General features: G+C 39.8%; 3 protein-coding genes across 3 annotated transcripts in view; all 3 read right to left on the minus strand.

The window, feature by feature from the left end:
- Positions 1 to 247: 247 nt before the first annotated feature.
- LOC144647355 (uncharacterized) lies at positions 248 to 14,933 on the minus strand. Its single transcript, XM_078507161.1, has 5 exons — positions 14,912 to 14,933; positions 14,600 to 14,673; positions 14,329 to 14,443; positions 11,563 to 11,814; positions 248 to 1,542 (listed from the first exon to the last, which is right to left on the minus strand). The coding sequence occupies exons 1-5, from the start codon at positions 14,931 to 14,933 to the stop codon at positions 1,235 to 1,237; spliced, it is 771 nt and encodes a 256-aa protein (XP_078363287.1). The 3' UTR covers positions 248 to 1,234.
- Positions 3,711 to 5,261, minus strand: LOC144645991 (uncharacterized). The gene has a single exon (XM_078505542.1). It carries the CDS (start codon positions 5,259 to 5,261, stop codon positions 3,711 to 3,713), a length of 1,551 nt encoding a protein of 516 aa, XP_078361668.1.
- LOC144634375 (uncharacterized) overlaps positions 14,534 to 18,065 on the minus strand; it is a 33,972-nt gene continuing 30,440 nt past the window's right edge. Inside the window, exons 2-4 of the mRNA XM_078493328.1 lie at positions 16,439 to 17,863; positions 14,912 to 15,242; positions 14,534 to 14,673 (exon numbers count right to left, since the gene is read on the minus strand). Coding sequence (XP_078349454.1) covers positions 14,946 to 15,242; positions 16,439 to 16,444 — 303 coding nt within the window. The 5' untranslated portion in view covers positions 16,445 to 17,863 and the 3' untranslated portion in view covers positions 14,534 to 14,673; positions 14,912 to 14,945. The remainder of the gene's footprint in view (positions 14,674 to 14,911; positions 15,243 to 16,438; positions 17,864 to 18,065) is intronic.

Below are 18,065 nucleotides of genomic sequence, written 5' to 3' on the forward strand. Positions count from 1 at the left end.
CCAATCGTGACTTGCTTGCGCACGTTTCCCGTGCCCCGTGTCGGCTCAGTACATGTATTTGCCTCGAGTTTTGATTAGTTCACTTGACTGTGTTCTTTGTGATTTGCAAGTGATCACCATGGTTTGGGTTTCACGACACTCAATTGAAAAACTGCCCTATGTTCGTGTATATCGGGTCACTTCGCTTACCCAAAGACAATACAGATGCAGATACTTTGCGCTTAATTAAACTTACTTGAACTTTAGCAATAAGCATTTCGTTAAGTTTATTGTGACGAATAATTAAATTACCGCTAAACAAGATTACTATATAGAACAATATATATACATTCCATCACTATTTTGAACTTTATAAAATTGATCTCTTTCTCAAATTGTTTTCCAACTTAACACCAAAGTGCAGTTATTCTTCAGTTAGGTCGAGACAGATTCTACGTAATGAAGTAATGATGAGATTTAAGCGGCTGAAACTGAGGAAACAGTTAACTGCCAGATCTCTGATCAGAGAGAATAAGGGAGCTTTAATATTCGACATGCCCTTTTTCTTCCCTTTCTTTGTCTTGTTTTAGTGTAACTTGACCTGTTACCCAAAAAGTCTCATCAGCTTACTCCGTATTTGTTTCTTGCTTGTCTGGCGTCAGTTTTATTTACAACTTTATACAATCTGCAGAACTAGCTACCAATTCTACCAGAGAAGCTGCTAAAAATTCAAAGATATGTCCGTATATGGATCATTGCAAAAATTGAAATAATCTATTATCTTACAAAGAACAAGCTTAAGCTAAATTGAGCAAATATGTCCCCCTAGTAAATGGAATGGGCTGGTTTCCATTTAATCGTCCTTAGTTTCCCGATTGTCTTAAAACATTGTAAAGCGATATAAACGATATGGATGATTTTTGGCTTTCATTTGATCGTTTCGGTCTTCTCAAAAAGTGAGCCAGGATCCAATTCTGGCGAGGCCTTAAACAAAATGGCGGCTTTACAAGCAAAAATAAATTATATGATAATCCGCTGCATTCTGGTATAGATTCAGACCGCCCTGATTGACCCAATTGTCTGAGATAGGAGTGGTTTCCGTTTAATCACTTAATATAAATTTAACGCGATCCACGCGGTCGACCTCGTCTTGATTGTCAGAGACATCTTTATCGTACCGAAACTATTCAAGGAAACGACTGTGGTGTTCATCGATCAAGACGATAGTATGGAAACCAGCCTTATTTTGACTTATTCAAGAATCTGTTAGGTAGAACACTTCAATGTCGCTCGGGGTAAAATAATAGCTTCCAGCAAATACAGTACACTCAGATTTTAAAGCACACCCGTCAGGAGGAAAATACGAGTATGGTTTAGTGTAGGCGTTTTGTTTTGTAGAGGAAATATCGTGACCTCCGCCAAATCTGACAAGACTACCCGCACATCTGTATACCGCATGAGCATCTGATTCTGATATCAGAGTAAGCTTCACAGGATGATATCCCTTGGTGTTGTAAAGTGAGAAGATAAACGCTTGACTGTCGGCTGTGTAGGAGCAGTCACCTGGAATGACCAACAAATATATTAAAAAATTAACACATTATCTCTGCTATCTGAAATATTAGTCAATATTGCGAAATGCCGTGCGAAAGTGCGAAATGCCGGCCTTGCAGTCGATTTGGCTTCTTATCTTGACCAGCGACAAAGATCATGGCAGTTCCAGATAAATTGAACTGATTGAACTAACTTTTCATTGCTTTCTGTGCATAAAAACATGTCATGTTTGCAAAATACATAACAGGTTGCCTTCGAGCTTTAGCTTGCAAGTACACGTTCAAAGATCAATCCCATATGTTCCAGTTGTTGGTGAGGTACAGTATGTGGCCCTAAATCCGGACAGCCCTTGGTCCGGACACTTTAGGTTCATCGTGTATTTTTCCGATAGAAAACAAAGTTTTAATAAGTCGGAACCTTTCCAAAGATTTCTTGATCTGTTTGCTGTCTTAACCTCGCTCGAAGGCTTTCCTGCTGGTGGCGTAGTCGAGAATTTCAAGTCGACGTGAAGGTAGGTGAAGTTTGTTTTCGCGATGTTTATTTGTTCATGGCGCCTCAAATTAACTGGTTCTCTTTATATTCCTGTATATCCGAAATGAGCATGCTAAAATAGGTAATTTTTGTTCACAAGAAACATTTATTGTACGTTCCACGATGTCCGATTACGATGCACTCGATTAATTCGAAACACTATATACACGTCCAATGATCTACTTAAACGAAGTTGTCCTTATGTCCTCGAAAAATGTCCTAACGATCGTGCTTAATCCAACGTTGAAACCCGAATCAATGAAATCTACTTGACATGCAACTTGAAAACGAAAAAAGGCCTAAATTTACATAAAAAAACTAAAGCAAAGAAACGAACGGAACTATGCCGGTAGAAAAACAAAAGAAACAAAAGGAATTACACAACTATTTTAACGCACAACATAATGATTAAAACTAATGAGTTCAATTCTCTCGTGTCCATTTCTCCCCCTCATTGATATGCCATAGCATATTAATACAACGATAATGTCGGTAACGAGGGGGTGTTCCTTTCAGTTCATAATTAAAGATATTTAAATCAAAAAGTTCTTAGTTCATTCTCGTCATCATCATCATTGTCTGTTATCACTTCTGCAATCACTTCTGAAGTCAGTTCCTCTTTACGTCTTTACGTCTCATGACAGTTCCAGTTGACACAACTTTGTGATTGGTCTGGTCAATTTATTCTTTCCAACTTGAACCTTTGCCACTCGAACGTGCCCATCTTTTCCTTTGAAAACTTCGGTTAACCATCCTGTAGAAGGCATTCAGGAACGAATCGGTGTCAAGCGCAGAGGCCATTTCCAGGTGGACTGCCCTGGATGCCAGACAAGTAAACAAACAAAGGTAACGTTTTTGTCTACGTGTCCTGCACGGTGACGAATGGCCCTCCAAAATCCACGGCAGTCTGTGCAAAGGCTCTCAAGGACGATCGAAGTCTGATCTGTGGAAGAGGAGCCATGACTTGCTTTGCCGCTTTAGCTTTCCTTCTTTGACACTCGTTACACTCCTTCTCCCATTCACGAATTTCTTCTCGACCGGAAATGATCCAAAAGCGTGTCGATAAGGTCGCCAACGTTTGATTCGTGCCTCCCGCGTGATTCCCTTTCTCGTGATAATGTTTGACGATCAACTTCGTTACAGAGTTCTTTCGGGGCAAAATTATCGGAAAGCGAGCGTCATGTGGTAGGCGTCCATCACATCTCATTTGACCCTCTTCGTCAAGCCATGGTTGTAATCCGAGTAACTTGCTCTTCTTTGGTAGCTCTCTTTGTTTCTGAAGTGCTAAATACTCATCGGGAAACGCCTTTCTTTGTGCGCTCCTGATCATCTGGATCGCAGCGTCTTCAATTTCTTCCGACTTTAATTCTCCATTTTCTCTCTTGCAACTTCTACAGTTGTCTATGAAACGGCGAACCCATGCTTGAACTCTTATCAACCTTGACCAACTTGAAAAGCGTTTTGGGTTGAGACGCCACAACTGATCATCATCGTGAACTGTAACCATTGTCCAGTCTTCGTTTCTTTCACTTGCTTGTGAGCTGTCTTGTCTGTCTTGAGCCTTTTTTTTTATTTCCTTTTCCTTTGTCACCAGATCTGCTTCAATTCAATTGACAGGCCAGTCTGGTTCTTCGTTTTGAAGGAAATCAGGACCATTCCACCATTCCAAAATTCCACTTTTCTTCCTTGGCCATGTCGGATATTCTCATGTCTCTCGTAATTAGGTCAGCAGGATTCTCATATGTTGGAACATAGCGCCGCTGTTTTGGATTCGTCAAACTTTGAATTTCTCCTACACGATTTGCTACGAAGGGTTTAAATCTACGACTTCTTTCTCTAATCCACCACAGAACGTTCATACTGTCAGACCAGAAGACTGCTTGACCTAGTGCACCACTGAAAACTCTGGAAGTAGACTCAGTAAGCCTTAGTCCCAGAACTGCCGCCAATAGTTCTAAACGAGGAATACTCGTTGTCGTCAGTGGAACAACTTTTGACTTGGCTGCGACTAAACGTGTCGATATCGATCCACTCTCATAGACAACTCTTGAATAGACAACAGCACCATAAGCATCTTGCGACGCATCTACAAATGTATGCAAAGTCTCTGAGAGTGCAACTTGTTCTGGGCCAAATCGTAAACATCTGGGAACTTTAATCACGGGCAATTCTTCCAACTCGCAGAACCATTCTCGAGACCTGTGGATCAACTCTCCTGGGCATAGCTCGTCCCAGTCAAGTCCTGCAATCCACATTTCTTGCATCATGACTTTCGCTCGAACGGTAAATGGTGCCAAGAAACCAACAGGATCAAATAATGTGGCAATCTTCTTCAGGAAATTTCGTTTTGTGAACTGAAAGGTTTCCTCAGGTGGATTTGCCTTATACGTAAACACGTCTTCCTCTGGAAGCCACGTGATTCCAAGTGTCTTCACCGTTTGTAGGGGCTCCATAGTGATGTCCACTTCAGACGCTCTGTCCTCGATTGGTATCTTCTCTAGTACTTTGGGAGAATTGGACAACCATTTACGAGCGTGCATTCCGGCTTTGCTCCACAGCTCATCTAACTGCTTGTACAGCTCAATACCTTGACTATCGTCCGACACCGAGTCCATGCTGTCGTCCATATAGGTTGACTTGGACACTGTTTCAGCAGATAAGGGCAGCTCATCTTTATGCCTCTCAGCATGAGATTGAGAGACAAACTGGGCTTGAAACGGCGACGAGTTAACCCCGAAAACCACTCGGTTGAATTCAAACTGTTCTGGCTCTTTCTGCTGGTCCAACGATCTCCATAAGAACCGTTGACACGATCTATCCTTTGGAGCGACTTCAATTCTCAAATACATCTCGGCAATGTCGCCTATCAGTGCAACAGGGCGTCTTCTGAATCGCAGCAAAACATCGTTCAAATCTCTTTGCAATTTTGGACCTTGATAGATGACGTCATTAAAAGAGATTCCGTCACATTTCGCAGAGGCGTCAAATACGATTCGAGTCTTAGTTGTGGTTCTGTCTGGTCGCACAATGGGGAAATGAGGCAGGTACCATTTCCTAGATGGTTTCTCCTCGGCCGAGTCGACCTTGCGAATGCAGCCCTTCTCCAAATATTGTGTAATATTTTTCGAGTAGGCTTCTACAATCTCTGGGCTTTTCAGTAAGCGCTTTTCCGTGTTGCACAATCTGCGTAGCGCCATGCCATAGTTATCTGGTAGTTTGGGATCTTCCTCCTTCCAAGGAATTGCCACTTGATATCGTCCATCTACGTACTTGAGGGAGTTTTCAACTTGCTGTAACGCGCACTGTTCGTCGTGATTGAGAATTTGACACTCACGTGACGAAATAGGATTCTCGATTTCCCAGAATTTTCGAAGAAGGGTGCTAATCTCATCTGTGTCTGACTGTTCTCGTACAAAATACGTTTGCGCGAAGTTTGACTGTAGGTAACCCCCTGTGAGCCCAATAACAGTTCCAGTACAAGTCCATCCTAATGGTGTTATCCTGGCAACCGGTTCTCCGGGCTGGCCTCGAACATCCTTGAATGAGTAGTGTAGCTCCGCATAATCGACTCCGATTAGCAAGTCCACAATTGGGCGTTTGCCTGGATCTGGAAACTGCATCCCTTTCAGATGGGTCCATTTGCCAACATTCTTTTCCCAGTCAATAACTTTCATGCTTCCAGTTACTCGTTCTCCTGTAAATGCACTCATCTTGGTCGTCACATTACCATTCATACTCTCCAACTCGAACTCAACTGGCGTAGTCTCGAAGGTTTCAGTCTGGCCATTTAAAACATTCACAGTCAGAAGAAGAGTAAGAAGAAGAAGAAGAAGAAGAAGAAGAAGAAGAAGAAGAAGAAGAAGAAGAAGAAGAAGAAGAAAGAAGAGTAAGAAAAACTTTATTTACCCACGGAATCCCATTCATCAGTTAATGTCTTCCAGAGATCCGTGCCTAATAACAATTAAAATAAATAATGAATCAAATATGTGTAGAATTATAAATATATATATTAATAATTAACAATTCTCTTAAAAATATTTAGTCTCGATTTTTGACTTCTACAGGAAGTGCATTCCATGCCACTACTCCGTATAGGCGAGGCTCCTTTTAAGGAACTCTGTGTTAGGTTTTGGAACACAAGGTTTATATGGCAGCCTCTAGTTTCATAGTGATGAGTCTCTCTAACTGGAATGAAGTTTCGTGCCAACGAGTGTGGTGCAGATTGTTGCAATTTGTACATAGTTTTACTTTTTTTGGTACCAGCGATCTTCTAGAGGCTGCCATCCTAGGTCCTTTCTTAGATCAGCAGATCTGACTTCATAGCCAGACCTAGTGATAATTCTTGCTGCTCGATTTTGTAGTCTTTGTAATTTTGTCCGTAACCCTTTATCACATGTGTGCCAAACAGGCGAGCAGTAATCAAAGTGAGGTTGTATAATTGATTTATAGATTTGATTTAAAGAATCATTAGGGAGTATTTCACGGGTTCGCCTTAGGACACCTAAGCCCTTGCTAATTTTTTTACTAATATTAGAAACATGTTCCTTCCAAGTAAGGTTTTCATCTAAGGTGACACCCAGCGACACTGTTTTTTCAACTCGTTTTAGATTGGTATCTCCAATCTTTAGGTTTAGGTCTAAATTGCGTGATTTAGCCTTTTCAAGCCATTAATATTAGTTTTTACCACATAATACTGAGCGATTTGCACAAGCCAATTTTCTAGTTGTTTTAGGTCTTCATTCAATTTAAGCCAATAGAAGGGTATCGATGCCACTTGATGTTATGCTTATCACAGCAAGAGAAAGTGCAGGCAAGAGGGAGTATAGAGAGGGACCATTATTTTCAAGTGACTAATAGATTATTTTATTCATCCTTTGCATTTTTAAATTCATGTCAACTGGTCAAAGGCCTACTTTCCTCCAATGTTATTATTATTTATTTTATTCACTCTCTAGACTATACTTGGGAAGTACTTTAGCGACCTTCCAATCATCAGGAAGATGCCACGAAAGATAGGAAAGGGCCGCAATATCAGTTGCCTAGAGATGAAGGGAGGCTCCGCCCCTAAGGGACTTCATACGTCATTTTTTCTTTTTTTATTTTGCTGCGAAGCTCAGTTCGCGGTTTTCGGCTCCCGGCACCCTGAAAAGCTTAGCCGAAGCAAGCCACGGCACCCCTTATTTCTCAAATACTGGTTTAACTGGCGCATGCAGATAAGAAATTGAAAATATTATTAAAGATTGACCATTTTGGGTCACAAAAGACGACAGGTCAAGAAAGGAGGCTATCAAAGTTTTTAAAGCTTATAGGCCCCGGGGAAGGGCGAACAGAAAGATAGGTCGGCGAAAACAAAATCGTGTGCATGCGCCGGTAGGCTGAGTGAAGAGGTGGATGGAGTGGTACTGTGCTAACAAAAATGGTTAGCTGAGATCGATGGTTAGTGACTCAGGTGTAGATCTTCCCTCTCGACAAAAGCATTTTTCTTAATTCATAGCTACACCGCCTCCTTACGGTTGCGATCTTTACGTATATGCTATAGCCTGGTAGTGCTACTCATTGTCATGATCGATTATCAAGTTTTTAAGTCAAGGGATTTCTAATAGCGGTATGAGATTGTGATGTTGAGTGAAACTACTATTATGAAGAGGGTGAGGATTTTTTGGATCGAAAATTGCACCTATCAAAACTAAGTAGGAGCTCAAGGATGCAAGCGAGGCGAGAAAGTATTTCAGCATGTTCGTGGCCAGCTGTTTGGTTCCCGACATGTTTAGGTGAAGTCCGCTTCTGTTTAGGTGGCTTTCATCAATGTTATCATTGGAGATCCAGCCCCAGCCTCGTTAGCGCAGAACTTTTGTAGGCGTTTGTTTGCATCAGCAATCTTCGGGTTGAGATTTGCGTCTCGGATCTTTTATTATTTGTGAAAAGGCTATTTCAATGTGTGGATGGTCGTGATTGATGTTTTGTGCTATGTCGACGAGGGAGTCGGCAATTTGTGGAGATTTGGTCTGAATGTCGTTTGTGCCTGTGTGAATAACATTAGGTTTGTTTCGAACTTGGTTTGTAGTCAGCAATGTCAGCTGCTGAGCACCAGGAAACGATCTAATAAAGACATTACAGCCGGCTCTCTTCTTCATCTTATAGCCTTGTAGATGTTTGATGATTGAGTCACCGATAATGACAGCGGAGTATTATGAAGATCTCTCTGGTTGGGGTTCCGAAGGCTGTTTTTTGGTATTTTTGCTGGGTTTGGTAGCTTCTCGCGTTGAGTTGAGGGTGCACGCTCTGGGATAGTTTTGATTTAGTTGTTTTGGAATATGTAATTGCCACTCTTGAATCGAGTTCGTGAGTCCCAGAATATTGTGAGTCGTGTAGGAGGGTAGAGCAGTGATAAACTTAGACGTTCATTCTCCAGGTCGCGTATTTTCTTTTCGGCTGCTTTAAGATTCATGTTTAGCTCGTCGTTCTTACGCGAAAGCTCGTTGTTTTGTTGCTTCAAGGTGTGATTATTTTGATCCATAATTTGAATATTATCATCAGAGGTACTGAATTACGAAGGATTTCGATTTTTTTCGATGCATGATTCGACCTGGCAGCCTCCACATTTGGTTTTGTGGGGGGAGGCATTTGATGACTCTATATCCAACGGTGTACTGATATTAATCGCTGCAGAAGACGAGTCATCTGAACCTGACATGTCCATGCCGGTGGCTTGTAGTACGAGTTGTTCATCCTTCGCATCGAAAAGTTTGCGTAGCTTTTCTCTGAGTGTGGTGAAATCCGAGCCTTGTGCTGAAGGGTAGGTGTAGAATACATGACAATAACGGATCCGTTTTGTACACGAATAAGTGTGTGTAGGGTCGCTCGAGATGGCACCATCACAAGAAGCTCCCAGCAAGGTCTTTACAAGCGTGACGAGTTCACGAAATTTCCGTACCATTTAATGATTTTTGCTTCCAGATAGCCAAGCTGCTTGAGAGAATTGTATATTGGCCATTGGAGTGGAAATTCCGTCAGTTGTAGCAATATTCAAGTAGTAAAATTGAAAAATTCGTTGAGCAAATAAAACACGTGTGTACGTCTTCAGTATATGCTAATGATATATATATGTTGCGCTAGCATTGCTTCCGTCAATTTCTTACACAAACTGAGGTAAAGCGACCGGCCTCCCTTAGATTGACCACAGTTACGTCAAGTAAATCTGCAAGTCTCTCGAGGTCCTTTGCATACCCAGGACGAAGTGGCTTGAAGTTCTCCAATTCTTCTAAATTTAGAGCGATCTGACGTCTTTTTCCACCAAACTTTCGTTCCAATCTTTTCTTAGCCGCCTCATAGGCCGCCGCAGAATGTCCCAAAGGCTCCACGACCTTAAGTGCTTCGCCTGATAAATATTGACGCAACTGAAGTAACTTGTACTCTGGTGTTGCGGGCGCTTTGTCAACACATGCCATAAACGCTGTTTTCCATCCTTCGTACAATTTTTTATCTCCATTAAATACGGCAATTGAAACACGCGTGAGCTGTTTCCACATATCCTGGCCAAGCGATGGCGTACTTGAACGATTGTCTGTCGATTTCTCCTCGCGAAACTTTGTTGTTTTCAGCCCTCCAAGCTCAAATCTTTCCGGCGATTCTTTCAAATCTCGAAGCTGTTCTTCTTCTAATAAGCGACTACGATATTGACGATTTAATTCTTCTAAATCTTCTTTAGAACGAGCGATATCTTGTTCCCGCTTCAATTGATCCTCTTGAGTTTGCTTTTCCACACTTTTGCGTTGTACGCTTTCTTCGATTCGTCGCCGGCGAGTATTTTCCGATGCATCAGTTGCCAAACTCGATAATTCGTCCTTTCGATTGTCCAAATATTCTTGTGCCTTGTCATGAGCTTCGGAAAATTCTACTTCTTAGTTTGTCCATTTCGTCTCCAACCTTTTTGCGTTTCTCTTTCTCTTTGGTACGTAAATACTCTTGCGATAATTTCTCCATTGTGTCCATGGCGCGTTCTTGCACTTCGCAAAGTTTTTGACAAACTTGCTTGACTTCCCGCCGGCTCGCATAATCTTCTTCATCCAGAAGGTACAACAGCTTGTTCTTTACTCTGGTAAATGCCGATTTATCCTTCGCTTTTTCCTGCTTTAGGTTTTCAATTCGCTCCTCTTTTTCGTCCAATGCTTCGTTATGCTCGCCGTCCACTGACATGATTTGGAACCTCGCTCTGCTGCCATAAAATGCTCACAAGAAACATTTATTGTACGTTCCACGATGTCCGATTACGATGCACTCGATTAATTCAAAACACTATATACACGTCCAATGATCTACTTAAACGAAGTTGTCCTTATGTCCTCGAAAAATGTCCTAACGATCGTGCTTAATCCAACGTTGAAACCCGAATCAATGAAATCTACTTGACATGCAACTTGAAAACGAAAAAATGCCTAAATTTACATAAAAAAAACTAAAGAAACGAACGGAACTATGCCGGTAGAAAAACAAAAGAAACGAAAGGAATTACTATTTTAACGCACAACATAATGATTAAAACTATTCTCTCGTGTCCAATTTTTGGTAGAATAGATGCATAGAAAATATTCTTTCGACTAGTGCAAAACATTTGATTGACCGCTTGAGTTTCCGTCCAAAGTAACGAATTTAAATTTCTAAGTAATTTTCCTGACTAGGTCCTTGGTCCGGACACTGACGGCAACCAAATATAACTTCAAACTTCTGAAGGTGGCAAGCTAAATAATACTGAAGTAAAAAGAGTCTAACAAAATTTACACCTTTCGTTTGAGTTCCATGGCATAATAAACTTCATTTTACAACAGTAAAACTAAAACGAGAAGTTTTAATTCAAACTTTGCAAATCACGCTTATCAGTGTGATAAGCGCAATAGTTTACATTCACTGTAATTCTTGATGAGATGAAATAAAGCTCTCTTCCACAAAATTTTTATTTCATTTTTATGAATTCCACTAACACATGTTAAAAATGTGCAAGAAGCTTCTTTTGATTAGATTTTGAACAATTGTTGCGTAAATTTTGCGTGTTGTCCGGACCAAGGACCCGCTGTCCGGACCAAGGGCCGTAAAACCGAACCACCGTTTTCGATATTACAGAGTAATCGAGTAAGCACACAAGCTGTTGTCTTTTCACATGTTAGCTGGATGGCACGGTAACTTACAGGACAAATTTCAGTTCACTGCTCTTCTTCAAAGCTGAGAAATACACGTTGGCGTCTTTTTCGTCCGGACCAAGGGCCACATACTGTACGTGGGGACGTATGAATTAGTAAAGTCACAATGACTTCAATGTGCAAACGCTTAAGGCAAAAACTATTTTTACATCAGTTCCTTGTGAAACCCTTCATGGGATTCCTGAAATTGAAATTTTTTGCCATAGTGGAAAAGGTGGGTCGGAGTAGTTGATCAAATTTTCAAACTGTTATGATCTATAAACGGGTTCTCTCAGCAAATTATAAAATACGACTGTATACTTACTGCTCCGCCACGAGATGCTTGTAAACCCACCAAATATGTAATTATTAACACGAATAATAGCCAGTGTGGGTCCTTTGTCGTCACAGAGGCTGTGAAATGTTGACGCCTCCCAGCCGTTTGACAGCGCGTGGTAACATCTCGTCCATGAATAGGAGCTGTGGCCGTGGAGGACTGGGTCGAGAAATTGAGTAAGGTCATGGGTGTAGGTAGGGTTCCCAAAGTCATAGAGAATCGTCGAAGTGTCAAACTCAGCTAGAAACAAATTTACGTCATCATCACTAAAACGAACAGTGAAATTGAGTATGTAACAACAAATTATTCCGGCAAAATCAAATAGAAGCTGGTATTTCCATGATTATTGACAATGTGGTAACACTTCAGTTTACATCTGTTCATTACGACAGATTTGTTAACTCGCTCAACCCTCTGTTTTGTTTCAGTTTTCGTCAACCTTCTTGTTAAGTTCGACTCCAAGATGAAGTCCGGCAGTTTTGTTAATTAAAACGAATGGTGAGAAGTTAAATGACATTTAAAAGAGTTTTTTTATTGCAAACGTTCTAACTGATGCTGGAAATCAGTTCTCAAATTATAGAGCAGATTTCAGTTGAGTGTCGTAAAACCAAAGCCAAAATAATTGCTCTGTCCAATGAGAAGGGACACTAACAATTCAGTTAACCAATCAAAACTCGAAGTAATCACTTGTAGTTTTCACAAAGCGCGCGAAAACGTGCGCGAGTATTGTCGCAATAGACCTCTTTAGCTACGTATGTAAATTGCCTATTTCAGAACATGTGATACTCTCCAGAGAGTTGTTCCTTTGTCTATCTGGAAATTATTCATTCATTTCCACGTGAATGTGTTTGAAATTGAAAGAAATGATTCACAAGGGTAACATCACGTGGTCTGAAATGGGACAACAAACAAACGAAGCTAAAGAGTTCTATTGATTTTGGTTTTACTTCTAATTGGCTCAGAAAGTGGCGCGATATTTTTTGAGTCAAATAATGAGCGTAGCAAAACCAAAGTAGAACATTACAACTTCACGACGATTTGAGAGTGTCATTCAGAAATGGGCGAAGCCGCTGGCATTTTTACCCTGAGGGCTCGGTTTATTCCTTCAGGGAATACCTTCGGTGTTTACGAACATCACGCCGAAGAGTGTTCGGTACCATTCGTTTTGTCAGACTTGAAAAAAGGTGCGATATTTACGGGAAAGACATTTAACCGATTTCAAAGGAGAAGGACAATAGCTTAATTAAGCGACTACAAACTGGACAGTTAAATTAGTATCCTTTTGTTTACTGTTTTGTTCGTAAATGTGTGAACGAACTTGTAAAAGTAGTTTGAAGATTTTGAGAATTTAAACATTTCGCCCAGTAATGCGAACACTGATTTGTATTTATAGAATCAGAGCATTTTGTGACCATTAAAATGAGATGTTGAACGACTTCTGACGACCACTGTAAGCCGAGATTCGATTTTTTCGGTAAGAAGTGGCGGCGGAATTACGCATTGTCTGCGTTGTAAACAAAAGGCGCGTGTTTATCCTGTAACTGCCGACCACAAAAGTGAATTATGTAAGACCTTTCTCTCAATCAAAATGATAGCAAAACGGAGTGAAGATTTGGAATGGCGTTTACCCTACGTTTTAATACAAAAGTGGAAATCTGTATGCAGCCGGAATTGAGTCAACCGGGCCGGATTTAATATTTTTGGCGAAAGATCGACGTGAGCGCTTCAGTTAAACAAACAACTAAAACGTAACCTATCACATTTTAATAGTTACTTTCTCCAAGTACTGTTACCTGGCATTATTTAATACGGATGTTTTTTATAAAAGGCGGTGTTTAATTTTTCGTGTCAAATCTTGAAGTTTGTTCAAAAACATTCCGCGACTTTTTGTCGCGCCGACATATGAAATCAACAACTCAGAAATTCGAGTTGTTTTGCTTTCGATAAATTTAAACGAAGGAGCTGAAGTTATCCGTGAAACAAGCGGGTAATTTTTTTTCTCAATTCACAGAAAAAATCCTCGAAATGTATAGACAAGAAATCGAGGTTATTTTCGCCCGAGAAACTATAATTTACACAAGCGACAGCAGTCTGCAATGTTTACATTTGCAATTGCGAGCGAGACGATTGTTTGAGTCGAAGGTTGTTGTACAGCATTTTAAAATTATTTTGCGAGGTTCAGTGCATTTCAGCAATGACAACAACGGGATTGTTACAGTATCTGCTAAGCCAACATTGTTTTAAATACTACTTGATATTTATATTTTTTGAATGGTCTCCGCGCCACGCCACATTTTAAACTCTCCTCAAAAGTTGTTCGCTTCTTGTCGCCGGCTTGCAGCACGCTAAACATTGACATTTCAGAATCAATCAAGCAGCAAGCTATTCCCAGAGGTTTTATTGAACTTCGCAAAACAAAAGGAAAAAGTCTCACCTACATCAAAGTGTTTGCGCTCTTTAGGCTCTTCGGAAATATGCCACATTCTCGGCAAACTACTCGGCGGGAATATGTAATGAGCTAGAACAATAGACTGAATATATGAATTCTTAACGACCGCAAAATTTGCGGTATACACTCAAATCGAGATGAAGTTGTCATGGAAAATAACTCTCACCATTCTAGTGAAAACCGTTCAAAGAGGCAACGGTTAATTTATTCTTTTTATAAAGATTCGTCGAATTGTTTGCTTTACCTGCGTTCTGCTACTTTAACCATGTTGACTGAAAGAGTTAACAAAATCATTAAGTCCTTACTTGGTAACTTGATTTCACAATAAGCTCCAGTCCACCACGAGCTGCATTCACATGTATAGTTCACGTGACCAGTAACGCACGTGCCTCCATTTTGGCAGCGAGGGTTAACAAAAATCTGCAACTAAACATTTCACTTTGTTAGCGAAAGATAGGTTTGGAAAACACAATGAAAAAATTGACAACTTGAGAGTGTACCTTCTGTGTTCATGTCGCAGTAAGCCAAGATGACCTCTCCAGAACCACTAGGATCTAACCACGAATTACTGCTGACCGCTTGTCCTCCTTCATTTGCCTTGATTTCCTTGCATGACTGAGCTGGCAGAGCGGGAATGGAACCAAGAGGAACTAAAGGAATAATATTGAATGAAACTTAATTGTGAAAACAATTTCCTCACAGTGGCGATATGATGATATCATAAGAACTTTTTTATGATAATTAACGAGCTAAAAGTGAATGTCGATAGGAAAGATTTTGAAAAATTGAGGCGTGCTATGGTCAAAAAACGTAACTTATTTTTTCAACTTTAAATGGCGTTATTGGACTATCTTCAAGCCCTGACCAAGACAAAGGAAAATAACTTACTTCGTTTAATTCCTGCTTTCATGTACAGCCGTTCTTAATCTGGGACGAAATTTTCAGGTTTAGCTTCTTTCGTACGGTTATTAAGCTCACATATGTTTTCGTTGATGACGTAATTAAAACTCTGACATCTGGGCTCCTGCTGACATTTTGTGAAACACTCATCCAGGCTTTTTGTTTCCACAGTAGCAAACACGTGACCCTTCAGGGCCTTGCCAAAGATTGACTGTTCTGAGCCACAGCGACCAGCAGTCTCGCCATAACACATCCGGGCCACACAGCACAGAAGAAGAGATGCGAGCCATGTTTTATGTGATATTTTACCATGACGTGACTATATATAAAGAGCAGTAAATGAAAACAGAATCATCCTTTTATGATAGTGATGCCGGAAACTAAGCAAAGGACGTTAGACACAGCTTAGAATGCTTTTCCGCGGAACGCGATTTTAAAATAAAGAATATACAGTTAAGAAAGATGTAATATTCATCGTGTCACGAGCGTGGGACAAAGATATAATCTGATTCCCCGGCGGGAATCGAGCCCATTTCCTCCAAAATATATCAAATATCTAATATATAATTCTATAACTTTGTTTAATTTCAAGCCGTGAAGCTCTTACACAGTTAATAGCTCCATTGTTACTTCTTTGATGTTTACAATAAAACAGAAAAGATGAAAAGAAATATTTAATAATTAATGTTGTGATAACGTGGTAAGCTTTTGTTCACTAGGTTGATGTAAATACAGTGGAACCCCGATATAACGATATGCCAAGGGAGCAGTAAAATTATATCGTTATATCGAGGAATCGTTATATCGGGGTTCCGTCGCATACATTTTACTATTGCCGGGACATAACATATTCATCGTTATATCGGGAATATCGTTATATCGAAGATCGTTATATCGGGGTTCCACTGTATAGACGTTTTTAATTAAGGGCACTGGTAAAATATTTAAGGTTTTCTTGCCTTATCACTTAGAATGCAAATTACTTTTCTTTTAGTTGAAGGAAATTTCATTCCGTTCAATTAGATTCGCAGTCTTATCCTTTTCAATGTCACAACTGATTCGTTACAAAAGTCAACTTAATACTGAAGTATTATTGAAGGTCTTTTTTACGTCCAATAGATAAAAGGCATCTGTCGGACAAAGTTCATAATTTTAGCACATAGTTTTTTGCGACTACGAGAACATTTAAGTTGCTTCACAAGTATTTTTCAATTTAAAGAATCGACACACTTTTTTTACAAAATTATGTTCCACAACGTTCTGTGGGATATTAACAATAGTTTGACCTATAATTCTACACGCAACATAAAGAATGTGCTTTCCGGGAAAATGTTAAAATATGAAAATTAAAGGAAAGCTAAGGAGCAGATAAAATGAAGTAAGCGAGCCTAAATTTAAACGATTTAATCTGTGGCGAACAGTATATCAACCAAAGACTTTTTAAACGCAACGTGGGAAAAATATTTCTCTGATAACATACATGATAAAAGATTAAAAGAAAAACTAAGAACTCACCGTCATCTCTCAGACCGCGTCTACCGCCTTGTGCCTTGAATCGACCCTGAGGGACTGACGTGAACTTGAATTTTTTCCAAATTAAATTAGAATAAAACCATAAACAAAATCTATCTCTTGTGTTCTAATGAATAAGCTTTGTTTCTTAATTCATTTCACGAAAGCTAACCCATACTTGGAAATAAAGAAAAGCTTGATTTCGAATTTAATTTTACATCCAAGCCGGGAACCCCATTGATTGTTTTTACTTTACTTGCAATTCCCGTCGACAGGAAAGAACAGCAGTTTTGAGAAACGACAGCTGTGGCAAGTTAATTTTGAGAACTCAGGACTGAAAAGGAGCCTATTAAGGATAAGGCGCTTGCTTTATCTTTTAACGAAAAAACCCGCTGGGCTTTCGTTTTTGGAATATTTTTTCTCCTTCTTATTAAGTGGAGGTAAAGGAAACCTGCAGTCCTCGTCAAAAGTGTTGGCATGGAAACCAAAGGGTATCAGAACTTATAGTCAAAGACAAAGATGTTCAAAAATTAGTGAATTATTTCGTGACAAAATAATGATCAGCGAAGACGCTTTACATTGCAGGTTTTGACCCCACTGACCACCTTTTAGCCTTGATATGCACCTAACATGTCTGCATGGGATTTGATTCCTACCAATATTTTTAGTGTCTTCGCCTTAACAATAAGAGTAAAAACGCTCGCATTGCGTCGTGGAGATGCCCACGCTAAACTTAAAAAAATTAAAAGCTGTACTTCCACATTATTCACGATATTTTTATTGTTATTTCAACTACAAATTCATACGAGATCAAAAAGAAAATAGATATTAGAGTTACAAAAATTTCCGAAAAGAGGAAAAAGATCCGGGTTTTGAACGGAGGAATACCATAGATTATTTTTTTGTGGGTTATGGTATTTACAATCCGTCTCACAATATAAAAAAAGGCTCTCTTTTATAAACAGAACTGAGGAGTTATCAAACATCGCCAACGTATTTAACGATTAAAGGTTTGACAATATAGTCAAAAGCAGTGAGACAGCCTCTTTGTGCATTCGTTGCTTTGCTACCAACAATGATGACTGAGTTAGTAACGCGAGTGTAACAAATCTAAAAAATTCAGGTTAGCGTTTTCGTCCAAAATAAATAAAAAAAATACCATTTTCTCATTCAAGTTGACATTATCCTTTGCATTAATCAAATTGTGAGCTATTTTGTCGAAGTCAATGTTCAAACTTGGTTGTTTTGCGACGAAAACACCCGATTTGTAGTTTCATCTAGCCTATGGAAAATCATATTCCAGAAATATCTCCAGAGTCCACGGTTTAACGAGTTTCTTTGATATGATGGAATAAATTTTAATTCCTTGACTTCCTGGTTTCTTATTCGTTCACAATCTCGTTTATAAATTATACTCTGTTTGCTTTACTTTTCCGCCATTCACTTTGTAATAAACTCGAGCAAGAACACAACCACACAAGGAGGACGTTCACTGAACTGTAATTTTAAAAGCCGTAAAACTCGCCTAGACGCTACAACATGAACGAATTCACAACGTTCGCTCGCTGACTCTCGCACGTGGTCTATCTAATTACACTTCATGTAAAACGCATCGTCCTGTCCGGTATTA

The sequence above is a fragment of the Oculina patagonica genome, chromosome 1, assembly GCF_052425735.1.
Source record: "Oculina patagonica isolate OP01 chromosome 1, crgOcupat, whole genome shotgun sequence".
NCBI classification, from domain to species: Eukaryota; Metazoa; Cnidaria; class Anthozoa; order Scleractinia; family Oculinidae; genus Oculina; species Oculina patagonica.